Source organism: Phoca vitulina, unplaced genomic scaffold, assembly GCF_004348235.1.
Source record: "Phoca vitulina isolate PV1807 unplaced genomic scaffold, GSC_HSeal_1.0 scaffold22, whole genome shotgun sequence".
In the NCBI taxonomy this organism is placed as follows: domain Eukaryota; kingdom Metazoa; phylum Chordata; class Mammalia; order Carnivora; family Phocidae; genus Phoca; species Phoca vitulina.
The window spans coordinates 3,407,499-3,428,762 of record NW_022589725.1 but is presented as its reverse complement, the minus strand read 5'-3'; the positions used below and the strand labels follow the sequence as shown (position 1 = coordinate 3,428,762).

At 50.3% G+C, this 21,264-nt stretch overlaps 1 protein-coding gene across 2 annotated transcripts in view; it reads left to right on the top strand.

Annotated features, from left to right (window-relative positions):
• Nucleotides 1–21,264, top strand: part of MYBL2 (MYB proto-oncogene like 2) — a 33,823-nt gene that overhangs the window by 6,024 nt on the left and 6,535 nt on the right. The window contains exons 3-9 of one of the 2 annotated variants that reach the window (XM_032419737.1): nucleotides 1,429–1,500; nucleotides 2,342–2,434; nucleotides 2,622–2,842; nucleotides 6,304–6,466; nucleotides 10,963–11,250; nucleotides 13,799–14,212; nucleotides 16,457–16,596. In XM_032419737.1, the coding sequence (XP_032275628.1) occupies nucleotides 1,429–1,500; nucleotides 2,342–2,434; nucleotides 2,622–2,842; nucleotides 6,304–6,466; nucleotides 10,963–11,250; nucleotides 13,799–14,212; nucleotides 16,457–16,596 (1,391 nt within the window). The remainder of the gene's footprint in view (nucleotides 1–1,428; nucleotides 1,501–2,341; nucleotides 2,435–2,621; nucleotides 2,843–6,303; nucleotides 6,467–10,962; nucleotides 11,251–13,798; nucleotides 14,213–16,456; nucleotides 16,597–21,264) is intronic. The other variant, XM_032419738.1, reaches the window with a different exon arrangement.

Below are 21,264 nucleotides of genomic sequence, written 5' to 3'. Positions count from 1 at the left end.
CCAGGAGTGTGTGTGTGTGTGTGTGTGTGTGTGTGTGTGTGTGTGTGTGTTAAGAAAAAAACATACAACACTAAATGTATCATCATAGCCATTTTTAAGTATACAGTTCAGCAGTGTTAAGTGTATTCCCATTGTGCAGTAGATCTTTGAACTAACTCATCTTGCAAAACTGAATATACCCACTGAGCACAAAATCCTCATCACCCTTCCCCCTAACCCTTGGCAACCCATCTTTCTGCTTTCTGTGTCTTTGATTTTGACTACTTTAGATATTTCATATGAGTGGAATCCTATAGTATTTGTCCTTTTGTGACTGGCTTATCTCACCTTTGTTCTTGAGCTTCATCCCTGTTTCAGCTTCTAACAGAATTTCCTTCTGTTTTAAGGCTGAATAAACATTCCACTATATGGATATATCACATTTTCTTTATATAGATATATATAAAATATAAAAAATCAATTTGATTGAGGAGTACTTTACATCCAGTGAACTGCAACCATTCACAGTATAATTCAGTGAGTTTCAACAGATGTATTACCTTGAAACTACCAGCACCATCACATTATAGAACATTTCCATTAACTTCTAAACGTTCCTTGCTCCCCTTTGCTGTCCCTCCCCCCCCACCTCTGACCTCAGACGACCACCGCCTACCTTTTTGTCCTTAGAGCTTTGCTGACATTTTCTAGAATGTCATATGCATGGAATCAGTGTGCACCCTTTTATGCCTGGCTTCTTTCCCTCCTCATCATGATGTTGAGATTTCGTGTTGTTGCGGGAGTCTGTAGTTTATTTTCAGGAGACTGTTACGACACCTGTTCACCTGCCCACTGTCCCTGTCTCCCATGCCGCGTCACTGTCCTCTCTGGCCTGGGTTCCTCTCATGGCCTCCCTTCCTCCAGCTCCTCTTACGGCTCCTTTTCCTGAAGCTGCCAAGGTGAACTGCATAATACGCACGTTGGACCGTGACCATCCACTGCTCAAATGCCTCAGTGGCTTCATATGATGCAGAGGCCTGAATCAGTCCTGTGTGTGGTCCGGGCCCTGCAGTGCCCTCCCAAATCATCTTGCATCCCCCTCTCCCTTGCTTCCTGCACTCTAGCTGCACTAGCCTTCCTTTGAGCCTGTGCCTTGGTCTCCCTGAAGAGGCAGTCACCAAGTACCTCTTCGCTGGCGCTCAGCCAGCCACAGGGTGGCTTTACTTTTGTTTGTGGGAGCCTTTGATTCGCTCCCTCTGGACCGTAATTCCCACAAGATGGGGCAGCTCTGTCACTGCCCGTTGCTGTGTCCGTAGTACGGGGCACATAGGAGGTGCTCCCTTCATGACTGCATGCGTGAAGGAGGCTGTCCTTTAGGCTGGTGCTCCAGCGTGATCGGCTGCTTTCCGCACGTTTGTGCGCTGAGCCCTCTCTTTCTGGCATTGGCAGGACGAGCAGCTGAGGAACCTGGTCAGGCAGTTTGGACAGCAAGACTGGAAGTTCCTGGCCAGCCACTTCCCTGTGAGTGCAGCCCTTCAGTGGCCCCCTCCCCCAGAGATGATGGTTCTGGGCAACCAGACAGTGTGCCTGGGACAGACTTTCTGTCAGGGAGAAAGCTGGCCCCCTCCCCCCCAAAAAACAACCAAACTTCCCAGGCCCTTTCTTCCAGGCCAGAATTTGAGTCCCCCTGTCATAAGCATCTCTACACAGCAGCCTTGGCAGGCCTGGTGGTCTTCAGGCTCTGTGCCATCTGGAGCATGTGACCAAGTGGCATATTTGCATGTCTTCCTGCAAGAAATGCAAACAGTCTCAAGAGTGAGACTGAAACGGAGGGGAAGCGATACTTTGGACGGGCTTCCTGCCGAGGTCCCCCCAGAGCAGCTGGAGCCTCCTGGGGATGCAGGTCCCCCATGTCCCCCACCCCCAGGACTGCAGGTGTCTGGTAGGGAGGGGATGTGGCCGGAGCTGCTGTCTTACCTTATTTCCTGAGTCACTCGGCAGCTCAGGGAGCAAGTCAGCAGGCCCTTCCTGCCTATAATCCTCACCTTCACTGCTTCTGTGAGATCTGAAATCTTCAGGGAAATAATGCTTTCCCAGAAGCAAGGAAGGATCCCTGACATACACCACAAACTTTGATAGGAATTTATGGCTCCTGATGGCAGCCTCCTTGTACTGGGGGGCAGGAGGAAGCTTCCCAGACGGGAACCATGTGTGTTCTGGCATGTGGGAGTGTAGTGTGTGGTGGGTGAAGGGAACAAGACAAAACCTGTCTGAGGTAGGCCTGGCCCCTTGCACCCAGTGCTCAACCAGGGTCCCCGGCTGCTGTCCTAGGAATCCTCACGGGTTCCTGTTCTCTTCCCAGAACCGCACCGACCAGCAGTGCCAGTACCGGTGGCTGAGGGTCTTGAATCCAGACCTCGTCAAGGGGCCATGGACCAAAGAGGAGGATCAAAAGGTAACTGTCGGGACGGTGCCTGGCACACAGTGGGCCTCCCCCCACCCCAGCGGATCAAGGGACGGTGAGGCTGTCCTGGGGGTGGGCAGGGCTGTCCAGCTGGTCCTCAGGGCCGCGGTGAGATGAGACTTATGTTGGGGGTGAGGGAGGGGCGGGTGCCCCTGGCTTCACAGAGGCCTTGTCCCAGGTCATTGAGCTGGTCAAGAAGTACGGCACGAAGCAATGGACGCTGATCGCCAAGCACCTGAAGGGCCGGCTGGGGAAGCAGTGCCGTGAGCGCTGGCACAACCACCTCAACCCCGAGGTGAAGAAGTCCTGCTGGACGGAGGAGGAGGACCGCATCATCTGTGAGGCCCACAAGGTGCTCGGCAACCGCTGGGCCGAGATCGCCAAGATGCTGCCAGGGAGGTGAGCTGCCAGCCGGGGGGTGGGGGGGTGGGGGAGGGGCTGTGGGCGGGGGGCTGGGGCCGGCCGGGGTGCTCTGAGGAAGTGCGGGCATCCACTGGGCTTTGGGGGGGTATTCCAAGAGTCAGTCCCATTTGTTTGCAGTTGTTCACTTTTCCCAGAGGCGAATGAATCTCTCAGATCTTGCCTAGGGGTGTCCGGGCGTGGCTATGAAGGCAGTTCTGGATCAGGGCAGGGAGAAGGAGCCTGGGGGCCTCCGACTGTGTGTACACATTTTTCCTTTGGTCCCTGTTGGAGCTTTGTGCACCACCTGTGCCCTCTGCCAGGGTTGCCTGGTCCCTTTTTCTAGAGAATAAAATCCTCTTCTCCTGCCTGTGCGGTCTGGACCAGGATCTAGGCATCCAAACCACTGCTCTGTTTTCTACTCCTTGCTGTGCTTGATCCCTCTAAGAGCCTCTTGGGGCTCTGGGGGAGCATTGGGAAGACTTGGCTCCATTCTTGCCAGAATCTTCCTCTGGGGTCAAATCCCCTCTCCTAAGTTGCTTACTGCTCCCGTAAGTGCTTTCCATCTTCTGGAAAGTTACAAAAATTTCTTAGTGGTGGCTGTTTTCCACCCTGTTCTCTTTGTCCTTGTGCATTTCCCCTGTATTCAGTTTCATTTTTAATCCTTTGTCATGACACTGTGATCCTGGGACAGAGAGGAGATAAAATGCCAGATGATGTATTTCCTCTGAAGTCTGGAATGGTCCTAGTTTCAAAACTCAAACCTGAGTCTGTTACCCTTTTGGTGCTCCTCCTAGTGCTTGGGTTGAAGACCTGGGTCTCTCTCCCCGTGTGACCTGCCTGGCCTGGCTGATGCCACCAGCTTGGCCTTGATGCACTGTCCCCCTTGCTTACCCATTGGGCTTTAGCTGCTCTGCACTCCTCTCAGCCCTGTGAACACGGTGAGCTCCTTCTGAGAACCCACTGGTGCTCTCCTCTCTTGGCCTGGAATGCACTCTGCTTGTGCCCCTTGTGTAGCCAACACACTCATCCTTCAGTCTTTGGTGGGGGTGTCTCTCTGTCTTCCAGACTGTGGTCGGTCTCCAGCGACCTCCCCATACTGCCCACACCCCTGCCTGGTCAGCACTCTGTCCTAACGGCCCACGGTGGGAGTGTTCGGAGATCCCGACGCTCCTCTTGGGCTGGCACCTCAGTCCGGCCGTTCATCGTGTCCGTTCACGATTCAGGGGAAGAGCACTCTGCTGGGATTCCCAAAGAAGGGGTGCCTACTGTGTGCTTGCATTTCTGTTATAGTCTGATGGATTTTGTTGCTGTCCAGCCGGCGAGGCTGTGCTGCCATACTTCCATACTTCCCACTTCTCTCCAGCTCTGCTGCTGCGTGCTTCCGTCGTACCACACGGGTGTGTGCTCGGCCCTGCTCTGCTGCACGCGGCCCTGCAGTGTGCAGCGGGGGCTTCCATAGTACTCCGCTACTCAGTACTTCTCTACGTCTCTGCCGCCTGCGTGCTGCTTACCGCCGTGCTGCGGGGTCTCCCGTAGTACTCCGCTACTCGGTACTTCTCTACGGCTCTGCTGCCCGCGTGCCGCTTACCGCCGTGCCGCAGGGGCTCCCGTAGTACTCCGCTACTCGGTACTTCTCTATGGCCCTGCAGCCCCGCGTGCCGCTTACCGCTGTGCCGCGGGACTCCCGTAGTACTCCGCTACTCGGTACTTCTCTACGGCTCTGCTGCCCGCGTGCCGCTTACCGCCGTGCCGCAGAGGCTCCCGTAGTACTCCGCTACTCGGTACTTCTCTATGGCCCTGCAGCCCCGCGTGCCGCTTACCGCCGTGCCGCGGGACTCCCGTAGTACTCCGCTACTCGGTACTTCTCTATGGCCCTGCTGCCCCGCGTGCCGCTTACTGCTGTGCCGCGGGACTCCCGTAGTACTCCGCTACTTGGTACTTCTCTACGGCTCTGCAGCCCCACGTGCCGCTTACCGCCATGCCGCGGGGCTCCCGTAGTACTCTGCTACTCAGTACTTCTCTACAGCTCTGCCATCCTGCGTGCCGCTTACCACCGTGCGGCGGGGGCTCCCGTAGTACTCTGCTACTCGGTACTTCTCTACGATTCTGCCGTCCCGCGTGCCGGTTACTGTGGTGCTGCTCCCATAGTACTCCACTACTCAGTACTTCTCTACGGCTCTGCTGTCCCGCGTGCCGCTTACCGTGGTGCCGCAGGGGCTCTCGTAGTACTCCGCTACTCGGTACTTATCTACGACTCTGCCGCCCCGCGTGCCTCTCACCCTGGTGCCGTGGGGGCTCCCGTAGTACTCCGCTACTTAGTACTTCTCTAGGACGCTGCCACCCCACGTGCTGCTTACCGACGTGCTCCAGGGGCTCCCATAGTACTCTGTACTCAGTACTTCTCTACGGCTCTGCTGTCCCGTGTGCTGCTTACTGCCGTGCCGCGGGGGCTCCCGTAGTACTCCGTACTCAGTACTTCTCTACGGCCCTGCAGCCTCGCGTGCCGCTTAACTGCGGTGCCACGGGGGCTCCCGTAGTACTCCGTACTCAGTACTTCTCTACGGCTCTGCCGCCCCGCGTGCCGCTTACTGCTATACTACTGTATGCCACTGTTACTTCTAAACTATCGGGTGCTTCACTACGCTTTACGTTTCTGCGCTACTGTACCGTGCTGTATATCCATACCACTGTACGGTTTTCTCCTGCTCTGCTAGTCTCTTTCTTCTCCTGTACTTCTCTACACTTCCATATCCTAGTACTCTGTGCTCCTGTAGCATTGTGGTGCTCTGTGCTTACACTATGACGTATGTGTGTCCTCAGTTAATCTTCAGTAAGTGGGGGAGCATGAGTCGTCTCCCGATTCTCCAGATAAAGTAACTGAGGCTCAGAGTGACCCGTTGCAGACCCTCTGTGCCATCCAGCTCTGCCCTCTGGCTATTTGCCATCTGAGAAGAGTACCAGGGCTTGCATTCAAGTTACCCTGAGCCTCAGAATGGAGCTCAGCCCCCAGAGGTTTGCTTCTAGTTTCTACAGATTCAAAGTGAGCGGAAAAGGGAATGCGAGCTTCAAAAACATTTTAACTGTTTGATTTTACCATGGGCTGAGTAAGACCTTTGCTTATTTTGCTGAGGTCAGTGGAAATATGTGTAAATCGTTGAGGGCTAGAAACACCTGTGACTTCATCTTAGCGTTAAGAGATTGTAGAGTCAGGGCGCCTGGGTGGCTCAGTCGGCTGAGGGTCTGACTCTTGATCTCAGCTCACGTCTTGATCTTGGGGTTGTGAGTTCAGGCCCCTCATTGGGCTCAATGCTGGGCATGGAACCTACTTTAGACAGAGAGAGCATAGAGTCATCAGGTTGAACCCTCGTTTACAGAAGTGGGAAGTCCGCTCAGGTTGGTTGGTGACATGCCTCGTGGCACCTTGGCTGAGTTGAAAGGCCTCCTCTTGGCCCCCGCAGGACAGACAATGCTGTGAAGAATCACTGGAACTCCACCATCAAAAGGAAGGTGGACACAGGTGGCTTCCTTAGTGAGTCGAAAGACTGCAAGCCCCCTGTGTACTTGCTGCTGGAGCTCGAGGACAAGGATGCCGGCCAGAGCACCCGCCCTGTGGAGGAGCAGGTGAGGCGGCTGCCCGAGGCTGCTTGGCCCCAGGGCCTGGCTCTGGGTTTGGTGGGTTGCGTATTTATGCCAGACCATCTCATTTAACACGTGTTCTTTCCTTCTCATCTTCGCCACAGCTGTTCATGACTTCCTGCCACAGGGTCTCCTGTGGGCTGCATCTCCCTCACCAGGGCCCTTCCTTGTCCCATAATTCTGCAAAGACCTGACACTTGTCTGCCCGCAGGTGAAGGACGACAGAACAAGCTGACGTAGAAAATGGAGGATTGGGTTGAAGAGGTCCTACGCCTCCTCTGCCCTTAGCAATAGCTTCCTTCCTACCTGTTGCCCTTGCCAGGCTTTTCATACTAAAAGCATGTTTGCAATTAAAAAAAAAAAGTCATTTATTTATTTATTGAGGTCTCATTCACTTACAGTAAAATCCATGGCATTTAGTGTACGGTTCTGAGTCATTACAAAAAACATACTGTCCTGTAACCACCAAACCACATCGAGATATAGACATTTCCATCATCCCCCACGTTCCCTTGTCTTCCTTTTTGTCAGCCCTTTTCCCTCATCCCAGGCACCCCTCATCTGTTTTCAGTCCATAATTTCATACAATTTTCTAGAAAATCATATAAATGAAATTATATGGTATTACATTTGCAATTGGAAAAATGAAACCAGTATGGAGGTGTTAACATCTCCCATCCCACACCGCAGAGCAAACTTTTTATTGATTTTTTTTAAAACTATTTCTCTAATGATTTATTCTTTAAAAATAAAGATTTGGGGTACCTGGCTGGTTCAGTTGGAAGAGCATGTGACTCTTGATCTCAGGGTTGTGAGTTCGAGCCTCACATTGGGTGTAGGGATTACAAAAATAAAAAAAAACTTAAAAAAAAAAGATTTGGGTGTGCCTGGGTGGCGCAGTGGGTTAAACGTCTGCCTTCGGCTCAGGTCATGATCCCGGAGTCCTGGGATCGAGCCCCGCATCAGGCTCCCTGCTCAGTGCGGAGTGTGCTTCTCCCTCTCCCTCTGCCCCTCCCCCTGTTCATGCTCTCACTCGCTCACTCTCTCTCTCTCTCAAAACGAATACACCAAAAAAAAATCTTAAAAAATGATTTGAAGGAAGGGGCGCCTGGGTGGCTCAGTTGGGTAAGCGACTGCCTTCGGCTCAGGTCATGATCCTGGAGTCCCTGGATCGAGTCCCGCATCGGGCTCCCTGCTCGGCGGGGAGCCTGCTTCTCCCTCTGACCCTACCCCCTCTCATGTGCTCTCTCCCTCATTCTCTCTGTCTCAAATAAATAAATAAAATCTTTAAAAAAAAAAAAAAATGATTTGAAGGAAATGTGTTAAAGAATGAAGATTTGACGATGCTGAATCATGGGAGGTAACACACTTCACCTGTGCTTTGTTCTAGTCTTTTCTGTGATTGTGAACTAGTGAATAATCTTTTTTCACTCTCCCCGTTCCCTTTTCTTACTGGCTAGGTAGAACCTGTGTACCGCTCCAGTTCTGAGGGTGCTGTACTGCAGCATTGCATGTTTTTGCTTCTGTTTCTTGATTTTTCTTTTTCTTTTTCTTTTTTTTTTTTTAAAGATTTTATTTATTTGTCAGAGAGAGAGGGAGAGAGCACAAGCACGGGGAGCAGCAGACAGAGGGAGAAGCAGACTTCCCGCGGAGCAGGGAGCCTGATGTGGGGCTCCATCCCAGGACCCTAGGATCATGACCTGAGCCAAGGGCAGACACTTAATGACTGAGTCACACAGGCGCCCCTCTGTTTCTTGATTTTTCGACTTGTGAGAATATCTCTTGATTCCCTGGTATGAATGTTCCTGTGGAGTAACAGACAGTAAGGAAATATCTAAAATGAAAAGTAAATTGACTTTTTCCAGTCTGGACTCCCCATACATCCCCTAACCAGAGGAGTCTACTTCTCACACTTCGTTGTGTATCTGAGTAACATGTTTTCAAGCCTTTTACTTCTGGTTGAAGAAGAAGCATATGTTCCACAAAGAGAAACTGTGGACATCAGCAGACACAAAGTCACTTTTTAGGATAGGGGCGAAGTGTACAGACCTTCCTTGGTCTCTGAAAATCCTTGGCTGAAAGTCAGTTTTTTGACTTAGCTTTTACCTCTGGCACTTTGTGTCTGGAGCGCTGGCCATGCTGGGCCAGAATGAGCCCCGGGGGTCAGTTAGCGTGTTGTTTTCAGCCTCATTTCATCTCCAGCATCATTTTCATGGTTCTGTTTTGCTGTTTGTCTACGTAATTATGGTTATATCTAATTTTTAAAAATAGAAACAAAACTTTAACGACCCTCGTAGCTCAAATCACTGCTCATGTGCTCAGTTATTTCTTTAGAAATTCATGGAGATGGGTTGAGACACATTTCTTGAAAAACTTCTAATACATTTTGCCAGATTGCCTGCCAGAAAATTTTGCCTACTAATGTGTATATGGGACCACCTCCTGTTCTCCCCACTGACTGGTCAGTGCTTGCAATTATAATTCTTGTCCCTCTACTTCAAAAGCAATGCATGATCATTGTAAAGAGTTATAAACTTTACAGAACTGAATATTGCAGAAGGCCGAGCCTGCTAATCTCGACGGCCAGAGAGAACCAATATATTGTTCAATGTGTTTGCCAACATTTCTTATTAAGGGCAATAAGTTTAAAATGAAGATTGTGTTATAACTTACTGCCTTACAGTTTCTTAAATCTTTCCATGTCATTTTGTGCATACAGATCTTTATACTATGCTTGAATCTGTCACATCTTGTCATGACCTGCTGATGAACATCTGTTACCATTTCTGTTAAGATGCTGCAGTGAACATCATCGTTCAAATTCTTTGTGCATGTACTTATTTATGTGGGTTAGTTTTTACAGATGTGGCATGACTGGGTCGAATGGTACGGACGTGTGAAATTTTCACAAGCATCACCAAATTGCCACTCGAGTGGTGGTACCATTTTGTCCTGTCGGCAACAGATGGCATTGCCTGTTGTCCCACACTCTTGTCACCACTGGCTGAGACTGTATAAAAAAATGCCTTTGCTGAGGCACCCGGGTGGCTCAGTCGTGAAGCTTCCGACTCTTGATTTCTGCTCAGGTCATGAGCTCAGAGTCGTGAGATCGAGCCCTGAATTGGTTCGGGGCTCCACAGTGGAGGTGGAGTCTGCTTAGGATTCTCTCTCTCCCTCTCTTAAAAAAAAAAAAAAAAAAATCTTTGCGAATTTTATGAGCCAACAGTGGACTATCATTTTGGTTTGATTTCCTACTGGTGAGGTTGATGGTTTTTCTTTAGTTTATTGATTTGCCTTTGCCCCCCCCTTTTTTTTTTCTCATTCATAAACTTTTATTTATGTATTAAGGATATTACCCCTTTATCATATAATAATTCCTTTTTTCTAGCTTAGGAAACGTGAAGCTTCCTCATCCCTTCACTTTATAAAGGTGTTGTTTACAGACAGTAAAATTCACCCTTTTAGTAGATAGTTCTGTGCGTTTTGTCAAATGTAACCAACACCACAGTAAAGGTGGAGGACATTTCCAACACCCCCTAAAATTTCCAAGCCCCTAGCCCCTAGCAACTGCTTCTGTTTTCTCTGTTTTCTGTCTCTCTGTAGTTTTATCTGAGTAAGGATGTCATGGAAATGGAATCATACAGTCTGTACTCTTCTGTGATTTTTCTTTTGCTTAGTTATTAATGCATTAAGATTCATCCATGTGACTGCATCTGTCAGTGATTTGTTCTTTTTTACTGCTGAGTGATAGTTTGTTGTATGGGAGTACCATTCTTTATTTATCAGCTGAGGGATGTTGATTCCTAGCTATGTTTCCAAATAAAGCTGCTATAAGCATCTGTGTACAGGATTTTGTGTAAACATAAGTTTTCATTTCTCTTGGATAAACATCTAGGTTTAGGATTGTTGGGTTGTATGGTAAGTGTATTCTGAATTCTAAATGAAATCACCAAGCCATTCTTCAACACGGCTGTTTCCGAAGCGGGATTCCCACATTCGAGCCTTTAAATAGCGTTTATGGCATTCTTCCCCTTTCTCCGATTGTTGTGGTTACAACTTTTCAATCAAATCTGTTCTTTTTATCTCCTTTTCTTCCTTTGCTTGGACCACAAACCATTTCCATCCCGTTCACTTGACAACGATAGCAGTTAACAGCCAAGGTAGTGAGTTGGGTGCTGTTCACATTCTTGCCGATCTCTGTAGCACCCCTCCCTGGTGAGCCTTAGGGTCCTCATTTTACAAGCAAGAGAGCTGACTTACACACAGGTCACACAGCTTGCTCAAGGCCGGCTAACAAAAATGGCCAAGCTCTGGCTGATTCCAGAGCCCATGGCTTCTTCCTGATGCCATTGTGCCCCCCCCATTGACACGGGATCGCACTCCTTGCCCTTGAGAAGGCGCCCCAGGTTGTGCCGTTTTTCGCTAGAATACTACACAGTGTACATCTCATAATCAGAACCCTGTGCCCTCGTGTCCAACAGGGTAGTCTCGTCACCAGCTGGCCCCCCGCACTTCCTGCCCTGAAGGAAGAGGAAAGCAGTGAGGAGGAGGCCACGGCAGCCACCACCTCTAAGGAGCAGGGAGCTGTCCCTGCAGACCTGGATGGAGTTCGAACACCGGAGCCCTTGGAGGACTTCCCGAAGCGTGAAGACCAGGAGGGCTCCTCGCCGGAAACCAGCCTGCCCTACAAGTGGGTGGTGGAGGCTGCAAACCTCCTCATCCCTGCCGTGGGGTCCAGCCTCTCGGAAGCCCTGGACTTGATTGAGTCGGTAATGTTGGTCACAGCTCTTCACAGTGGGCCCAGAGCACCCGCCGAATGCTTCTCTCTTGGGCGGGCATCCTTTTGTTCACTCCGTCATCCTGCGACATCTCCTGAGCTGATGCAGAGTGCCCAGCTGGGAGCCAGGGCCTGGGGACACAGATGGTTGCCATGCAGTCCCTGTGCTCATGTGCTACAGTGCAGGTCGGGTGGGAGGGCTCCCCAGAGGGGGTGGCACTGCCCTGAGACCTTAGGGATGATGAGGGGAGGGCGTCTGAGGCCCATAACACTCACGGCACCGGATGTAGGGCTGGGGTTGGAGTGCTGAGTGGGTTCTGGTAACTCCAATAATGCTGCCCCTGAGGCCACCCTGGCTGTGGATTGATTGTACCTCATTGGGGAGAGCTCCTCGGTGGGGGCTGAACCGCCTGATGGGACATCCCAGCTCCTTGCTGTGTCAGCCAGGCCTGCCGTGTGGAGCAGGTTTCAGGAGGTGATGGGGGACAGGGCTGGCAACTAGGGACAGCGGAGTTCAGTGGGAGGCACCCCACATTCACCTTCCCACCGGGGCTTCCCCATTCTTGCTAAGAATAATGATGCTGTTTATTGAACATCTAAATGCCAGGCTCTGGGTTCAGTGTATAATCCATACAGTATCCTGTGAGGTATGTCCTTTCTCTGTGTTTTGTAGATGAGACTGAGGCTCAGAGGGGTTAAGTAGTGTCCCCACGGTCACACAGTGAGTAAGCCTGGTGGTCTGGGCTGTCTTGACCACCTCTTGCCTCCAGAGACTGGGACTGGTCCCAGCTGTAGGGTCTAGCTGTGGTGTCCCCTCCACTCCAAGAAATTTCAGAGTGGCACGAGAAGCAGGTCTGATTGGTTCGTCAATACGTTCAATAAAAAGCTCTGAGGCTGCCAGGGGCAGTCCCCGATTTGGGCCTTACGGGGAGAGTTAGATGAGCGTAGGACGCACTCTGTGCCTGGCACTGTTGGCCTATCATGGTGTTACCTGCTTTCATCCTCAGACTCTTTTGCCTCTTCTTCACTTGATAGGTCCAGAGAGTGGGGGGAGGGGAGCTAAGTGTTATTGAGCGTCCACTGTATGCCCGGCCGAATGCTTAATTACTAATGATAGTAGCTGACGTTTAAGTGCTCACCATGGGCCAGGCTCCTTACTTGCTACCTAACATACATGCTCTGTTACAGCGTTTGTGGAAACACTGCTGTCTGCCCCTCCAGGCAGTGCTTGTAGGATCTGCTTCTGGTCCATTAGACACCATCAGTCTGGGGCCTCCTCGAGGTTGAGGTTTGCTGCTGGGAGCATGGGCCTGAAGTCAGTGCTGCCCTGAGCTGGCCTCCACCCTTAGGGATGAACTGCCCACGCTCCCTCGAGTCCCAAGGACCAGCAGTCATCATGAGGATCTGATTCTACTCAGGGCCAGACCTCCAGGGACCAAAGCAGAAGCTTCTGTCTCCAGCAGCCCTGTGGCCGGGTTGTAATTTATTGGGCAAAGGAAGGAAGACCTGGGTATGACTCTCAGAATTGCTCCCAGAAACTTAAGGGACCTCAGGCAGATTGCACCGTCTCTGGCCTGGAAAGGAGGAGAGTAATGTTTGTCTGGCAGGTTCTTATGGGACTGGAGACAGTTTAGGTGAAGTTGGCCCAGGAGGCATCCGTGACTGACAGGTGCGTGGAGCACAGCGAAGCCCATTCTCCAGGAGTGTGGCTGTGTGGATCAGGACCCTTAAACCTGTCCACACAGCCTGGGGCCTAAGTCTCTTTCAAGGAAGTCACCAAAAATGCAGGAGAAGATTTGTATCCAAGATGTTCATGAAGATGTTATTTTTAATTTTTAAAAACTAGGGGAAAAAACAATGTCCAACAGAAGAGGGCGATAGTTAAGTAACCGATACATTCATATGATCGAATATTTTGCAGTCATAAAACCTGTTACAAAAGTTGAAAATTTTTTCACATAATAACTGATACTTGTTAATAGTAAACATCTAACTCATAGGTAATAGAATTAGGCGCTATTATTATTACTATAATTTTAAATGGAAAAAAAGGATATAGAAATGATTTTTTTCTAAGGCTAAAAATGTAGAATCCTAGCTATCATTGAGGGATGTAAGTGGTAAAATGAAGGGAATGCATGAAGATGGTAAATACTGAGTTCAGGCAGAGGACGTGACCAAGGGGAGGTGGGCCTGGGGCTTCAGTGATTTTTTTTTTTTTTTTATAGGGTTTTATTTCCTAGACTCCTTGATGGGTGTCTGATTTTTCTTTCTTTGTGCTTTCTATCTTATGTATCACTTTTTAAAAATAACAGCAAGCAGCCATATGCGCAGTGTGCCTTCAGGTATGTTTGCAGATAGAGATATACAGATGGTAGAAGAATCCTCAAGCAAACGCAAGAAAACGTTCATGGTGATGACTCCTGGGCTGTGGGTTCCTCCCTGATGTGTGTGTGTTGTCCTTTAATGAATGAGTCTTCTTGTGTCGGCTGCGAAAGCAGAGTGATTGCAGTTATTCCTAACCCCCTGTCTCTGGGCAGGACCCTGATGCTTGGTGTGACCTGAGTAAATTTGACCTGCCCGAGGAGCCGTCCGCAGAGGGCAGCATCAGCAACAGCCCGGTGCAGCCATCACCATCACGGCGGCAGCAGGTGCCGCCGCCCCGCCAGCCTGCTGCCCTGGTGCCCAGTGTGACCGAGTACCGCCTGGACGGCCACACCATCTCAGACCTGAGCCGGAGCAGTCGGGGCGAGCTGATCCCCATTTCCCCCAGCACTGAAGTGGGGGGCTTGGGCATCGGCACGCCGCCTTCGGTGCTCAAGCGGCAGAAGAAGAGGCGTGTCGCCCTGTCCCCTGTCACGGAGAACAGCGCCAGCCTGTCCTTCCTGGACTCCTGTAACAGCCTCACCCCCAAGAGCACACCTGTCAAGACCCTACCCTTCTCGCCCTCCCAGGTGTGTGGACCCCACCCCGATGCTCGCTGGGTTCGGTGTACAGACTCCCAGTGCCCGGGACAGGGCCTGGCACGTGGGCACACGTCATTCAGCAAGGCTTCCCTGAGTCTCTGCTGTGTGTGAGGCCCTGTGCTAGGTGCTGGGGGCATAGAGGGGAGCAAAACCAGGCCTGGCTCTGCCCTTGGGAAGCTTACGCTCTGGTGGGAAGACCAGTTAATAGGGAAAGCTGCAAATGAATGTGACACCTGGTATGTGAGGCTTATAGAGCTGTGAGGGCATCTCCTCTGGGGGGGTAGGTGTCATCCTGGAAGGCTTCCACGAGGAGGGAGGGATTGCTTAGCTGGGGAATAATAGGTGGTAACTGGGCAAAGAAGAGAAGGGACTCAGTATTTGCTAAAAGAGTTTATTGCACACCTGCTCATAGATTTGCCAGCCCTGGGGGGTAATGGTGAAGGTGACGTAGCCCTGCCCTTGATGAGGGTAGTGAGTGCTGGGGGCAGGCTTGTAATTACTTGAACAGAATGTGGTGTGGAAAGTGCTGTGGTCGTTGGGAGCTTGTGTCCTGGGTACTGCTCTGTTTGTAATGAAAGTACTATTAGGGAGAGCTGAGGAGGGACCCTATCTTCCCTACTTGTCAGGGAGGCATTCAGAGCTTCCGAGAGAGATGTTTGAGCTGCGTTTTGTCAGCTTGAACACAGGCATGGAGATGAGGGGCAGAGTGCATGGTGTGAAGTCCAGAGCCAGGGTGATGGGGAAGTTGGAGGAAGGGGCAGGGGCTTTGGAGGGCCGTAGGTGTAAACAAGGGGTATGCACTGCCCTGGGGGCTGAGGGGGTGGTGGGGCTATGGGAGGATGGACTGGAAGGGCAGGCGAGAGGCAGACCCTGGAGTTCCCACGGCCCCAGACCAGAAGAGAGTGGATGGAGGCTTTGGGTCTCACTATGTCTACCCCGCCCCGAGGATGTGGGGGAGAGTGAGGCCCAGAGGAGGCACATTTTAGGAGGCTACTTCCATCATCTGTCCAAGGATCGAGGCCAGGCCCGTGTCGGGTGATGAGTGGTGTTTTTCTGCGAGAGGTCTTGTGTTAGTTGCTACCGGTGCCAAAACGAAGTACCACAGACCAGGGGGCTTAAACCTCAGAAATTAGTCTCCTAGTTCTGGAGGCTGAGATTACGTGTGGGCAGGTTCAGTTTCTTCGGAGCCTCTCCTGGTTGTAGGTGGCTGGCTGTCTCCTCTGTGTATCTTCACATGGTCTCCTTTTGTGTGTGTGTCTGTGTCCTAATCTCCTTTCTCTTATAATCTCTTAACCTGCTCCTGGTAGAATGTTCTAAGGACACCAGCCCATCCTTATGACCTCATTTTACCTTCATCATCTCTTTGAAGGCTCTGTCTCCAAATACATTCATGTTCTGAGGTCCTGTGGGTCAGGGCTTCAACATGGGAATTTGGGAGGACACCACACCGTTCAGCCCATAGCAGGCCCCAAGTAAGGGCAGCTGACAAGAGAAGGACAGCGAGCCCTGAGCTGCCCAACAAACAGCCCAGGGTGATGGGGACCCTGCTCAGGGCTGTGGACCCAAGGGCTGCTCATGGCCCTGGGCTACCGGGGCACCTTCAGGGCAAAGATGGGGAGAGTAGTGCCACAGACTTGGCTCAGATCTGGATTTCCGTCCTGTCTCTAGCACTCAGCGCAAGAACCTTTAACCTCTTTAGCCTCAGCTTTCTTATCTGTAAAATGGGGTGTCGTGATGGCACCTACATCACAGAAGATCTGTGAAAACTACATGGAATTCTTGGTGTGAATGCTTAGTCTTGGTGTGTAGGGGTGCTCTACCTGTTCACGTCACCAGCACCATTGTCACTGTCCCCTGTCCACAGGTCGGGTGAGAGCTAGTCTTACTACTGAAAAGGAGCTGCTCTCAAGACTGCCAGCTTTCTGTGCCCTGACTGCACAGTTGGCAGTGCTGTGAGCGTGGGCGTGGGGGATGGCCCTCCCCGGCCTCACAAAAGCCAGGGCTGGGGGCAGTGACAATCCCAGGGGTCTATGTGAACCTAGACGGTGGGTCCTGTCGATCTACCCTGGTCTTCATTTTCTGGTGCCTGGTGGGGGAGTGCTCCCAGGTCAGGAGGGAGACCTCTGTCAGAGAACAGCCGTGTCAGGGAGTGGGGGGGGGGGGGGCGTCCAGGGTCTCACCCCCACCCCTGCAGATTGTCACTTTGTCTTGTTTCCATCCTCTTCTCTGCAGTTTCTGAACTTCTGGAACAAACAGGACACACTGGAGCTGGAGAGCCCCTCACTGACGTCCACCCCGGTGTGCAGCCAGAAGGTGGTGGTCACCACACCCCTGCACCGGGATAAGACGCCCCTGCACCAGAAACACGCGGCGTGAGTGCTGTGCCCACCCACCCCTGCTGGTCCAGGAGCTTGGGCCTCACCCCTTCCCCAAGCCAGGACCAGGATCCTCTTTGGAAAAACACCTGAGACTATTTCAAGAAGGCAGCCTCCTTCTGGCCACCACACCTCTTTGTTTTTGTCAGGATGGTCTGGTGCTTCTCAGCCATCTTTGTTGTTCCTCATTTTCAGTTTTTAATTTGATGGTTTTCCAATCTCAGGACTAGAGTCCAAATAGCCATGAAGAAATCTCCCCATCTTGTGTAAGTTTCAAGTGCAAATCCACTGTGTTTGAGCAGCCTTAACATGAAGGACAGAAGTGCCCTGGTTCTCCCTGTCTCTTTGTGGTGCTCAGTCAGGGGGAGCTCAGGCTGTGAGCTTACAAAGCTCCATGTCTCACCTGTACAGGTCTCTTACTGTGTGCTTTTATGGAAGTGCTTTCACAGAAGTGCACTTCCTGCAGCATCCTGACTCTGGATTCCAGGTAGAGACAGTGGCTTAATTGTGCTTCTGCTTGTTACCTTTGCTGCAGAAGAGCATTACCTTGTTATTTCCTGAGTAAGCTGTGTAATTCGGGAATCAGCTCAGTAATGTTAGCCCTTGTAATGGTACATAATTTCAGGAAAGCTTTATGAACCCTCTGGTCAGAAATCAGTCTCTCAACAGTTGACCTAGAGTTTAACAGACACGTTGCATGAGGAATGATTCTCTGTTCAAGCCAGAATTTTTGAAATCTAAGCCTTTAAGTAGGTATGCTGTTGCCACAAAAGGCATTGATGCTTCTTTCTCCTTTTCCTTCTCATCCCTGTTCCTAATCTGCTGTGGCTGCTCCAGCCTTTCTGGGGTTTTTTTTCTTTTTTCTTTTTTTTTTGTTTTAAAGATTTTATTTATTTATTTGAGAGAGAGAGAATGAGAGAGAGCACATGAGAGGGGGGAGGGTCAGAGGGCGAAGCAGACTCCCTGCCGAGCAGGGAGCCCGATGCGGGACTCGATCCCGGGACTCCAGGATCATGACCTGAGCCGAAGGCAGTCGCTTAACCAACTGAGCCACCCAGGCGCCCCTCTGGGGGTTTTTTTCACATGAAGAAGCATTTCCACTGCTCCTCATTCCTCTATGGATCTGCATTTCCACCTGGTAATATGTTCCTTCTCTCTGAAGGTCATCCTTTAACATTGTAGCTTGGGCCTGCTGGTGAATCTGGAAAGTTTGTATCTGAAAAGTTGCCTTAGTGTTTGAAAGGTAGTTTTGCTGGGTATAGAACTCAGGGTTGACAGGTTTTTCCTTGGAGCTTTAAGGATGTTGCTCTCCTGTCATCTGGCCTGTACTGTTTTATTACTGATTTTGAACAAGCTGATTATGATGTGCCGTAATGGATTGTTCTTTGTTTCTTACACTTGGCGTTCACTTGGCGTTCAGCTTCTTGGATCTTTGGGTTTTCATTAAATCTGGAAACACTTCATCCCTTATGTCTTCAAATATTCTTTCTGGGCCTTCCACCCAGCCCTCTTTAGGGACTCCACAATTATACACATATTAGGCCACGTGGAGCTGTCCCACAGCTTACTGATGATATTACCATTGTTTTCACTCTTTCTCTCTATTTTGTTTTGGATGGTTTCTGTTCTACCTTCAAGTGACTAATCTTTCTTCTGCAGCATCTGGTCCCTGGTAATCCCGTCTGGTGTGTGTTTCATCTTAGGCATTGTGGTTTCTGTCTCCAGATGTTCAACTGGATCTTCTAAAATATCCTCCATCTCGGCTTTGCTGTGGGACATATGAAGTACAATTATAACAACTGTCTTAATGTCCTTGGCCTGCTGATTTTAGCTGTGGATCAGTTCCGGGTCAGTTTCAGTAGATGGGCTTTTCTTCCCCTTGTGGGTTTTGCTTGGGTTGTAAGCACCTGCTTAGCTTCTCCGTGTGTGCCTGGTGACATCTGATTGGGTGCCAGATGTTGTGAATTCCACCTTGCTGAGTGCTGTATATTTTTGTATTCTTAGACTTTTTTTAGAGCCTTGTTCTGGGATACAGTTAGTTGAGTTACTTAGAAATAATTTGATCCTTTGGGTCGGTCTTGTTTTTAAGATTTATCAGGTGGGACAAGAGCAGCAGTTAGTTCAGGACCCTCCAGTGCTCTACCCTCTATCTTGTGAGTGATGAGGATTTCCAGTCTGGCTGGTGGGATTGAGCACTGTTTCCAGCCCTGCATGAGCGTCAAGTACTGTTCCCTCTGCTCTTTTTGCATCGTTCTTCCTTGATCTCAGGTGGCCTCCTCAAGTGTGTGCACCAGTTAATGCCCTGCGGGATACTCCAGCCCGTCTGCAGATGACTGGCGTTCCCTCCTATGCAACTCTCTCCTCTGGTGATGCTGTGCCGTGGTCTCCCCGAACACTTGCCCTTGTCTCTTTGACTCCAGGTTGTGCCAGGCTCCTCCTCTGCTTTCGTCCCTATGCTGTACCTGGGAGCCATCCTCTTCTCTCTCCCGTCTCTGGGTCCCTGTCCTCTGCCTTCTGGTGCCCAGGGTCTTGAAGCCCGTTGTGTCATCCACAGTGTACTGTTGCTTTGTTGTTTCAGGCAGGAGAGGAAGTCTGGCCCTGATGTCCCACTTGGGCCTGGAGTGGAGATCTGCTGCTTCATCTTTAAATCCAGATTCTTGTCACAAAAGACTGTTTTGGTTTTCCTCTTTTCTCTTTCAGAAATTCTTTTTGGCCTATGCAAGACTTAATAGGCAACAGTTTTTGGACTTCGTTCCAAATTTGACTGGTTTCCGTGCCCACTGGTTTTATATCCCACGTTTCCCATTTTTTTCCCCCATAGAAGTTACGGTTTACTGGCAGGGACAGCTCATTAACAAAGAAACAAACACTGAGTGTATGATGTTTCTGATGGTGCTAGAAACTGAGGGGAATTTTATATAGGCCTGCGGGGGGAGCATGAGTAACGGCGAGGAGCTTCTAACTTAGGAGGACGTCAGGGATGGCCCTTCAGGGAGGGAGACCCATGCAGAATTCTGAGAAAAAGGAATTCCAGGCAGGTCGAACTGTAAACACAAAAGACAGATGCTTTTTTGTGTTGTAAAGAACAAAAAGAAGGCCCCTAGGTTTGGAGCGAATCGGGTGTAGAGCATGGGAGGCAAGAAGTCAGGGGTCACCAGGGCTGTGTGTCAATGGGGATGGGCCACATGGAGCTGATAACACCCCTAAGATTTTACTGGTTCATAAATCACAGACCTTCCCCGGTTTTAAAATTTGGTTCTTTTCTGGGTTAGAGGGAGTTCTTTCCAGAGAGGAGGCTGTGAGCAAGGAGGGTGTGGGGCCTGTGCCATCATGTCTGGGCTGGCTGTCTACTGTATTTCAACAACAGGAGGTGGATCTAGAAGTCTTGAGGAAGAATAGCTATGAGCCCAAACCGTGGGCTCTGCTTGGTTTTCTTAGGCATTCATGTTGCAGAGAAATCTGATACCTAACCTGCTGTTACTTCTTCGTAGCAAATCTTTTCTTTCTCTCTCGATCCTTGTAGGGCTTTGGTTTGGTTTTGGTTTTGGTTTTTGTGGTTTTTGTTTTTTGTTTTTTTTTGTTTGTTTGATTTGGTGGGGTTTTTTTTTGTTTGTTTTGTTTTTTGTTTTAGTTAATTCCTGAAATTTGCCAAGCTAGATGTAGGTGTGCTGTCTCTTAATTAACTCCCACCACCATGATTTTCAAACTCAAGGCTCAGACTTTGAGCTAAGAACATGCACTTTTTTTTTTTTAACTGTTTCTCTGGCGGTCTGCCCCTTTACCTTCTACCTTTAGGTCCTCCCTACACAGTCTCGTCGGTTGCTGTGTCTCTGTCCATCTTCATCTTCCTGTTCATTGTCCTAATAAGCCAATCGAACTCTGCGAGAACACCGTGGGACTGTCTTCTGATTCTCCAGTTTGCTCCTGTACTTTCCCACCTGAGGCCTCCAGCTTACAGAGTTGTACTTTTCTCATCTCAAGCAATCTTTTGTCTTTCCTTTTCAAGTTGGCCTCCCTTGGTGTTCTGACACGCATATATTCTCAGTTCTTGCAGATACTGTGAATTAGAGAGGTTCTAGGGTTTTCTCATGTTTGTTGCAAAAGCTCCAAGTCCCACAGAGATGTTTGATCCTGAGACTCTGATTCATCCCTTTGAACTACAGTTTGAACTGTGAGATGTTTACATTTGACCGGTACTTATCTGTCATTCTTCATCTTTACCAGAGGGGGGGCCTCTGTGTGTCCTGTGTGGGAGATAACAAGAATTTGGGAAGAGATTGAGTGGATCCCTGTCTAGTCTCAATCCTGAGGAAGGAAATAAAGAATGGTTTGCCCTTGTTCCAGCCTTTTATCTCCCTATGGAATGGCTGGCAGGCTGGGGGAGGTGGCCGGAGGGGGTGCCCAGCAGCTGTGTCCACCTTGGCCTCTGCTCCCAAGTTCCTCACTACCTGGGTATTTCTCACATCCTCTGACAGTCCCAGGAAGGCCTGGGAGTGAGCTGTGGTGGTACCTCTAGCTGACGGAGGTCATGCCGGCCTCATGCAGGTGGAGAGCCGGTTTGCCCACACCCAGCTTGTGGTGTGTGTATGTGTGAGGGGTCTCTTCTGGGCCTGGTGTATGTGTGTGTGAGAGGGGTCTCTTTTGGGCCTGGTGTGTGTGTGTGAG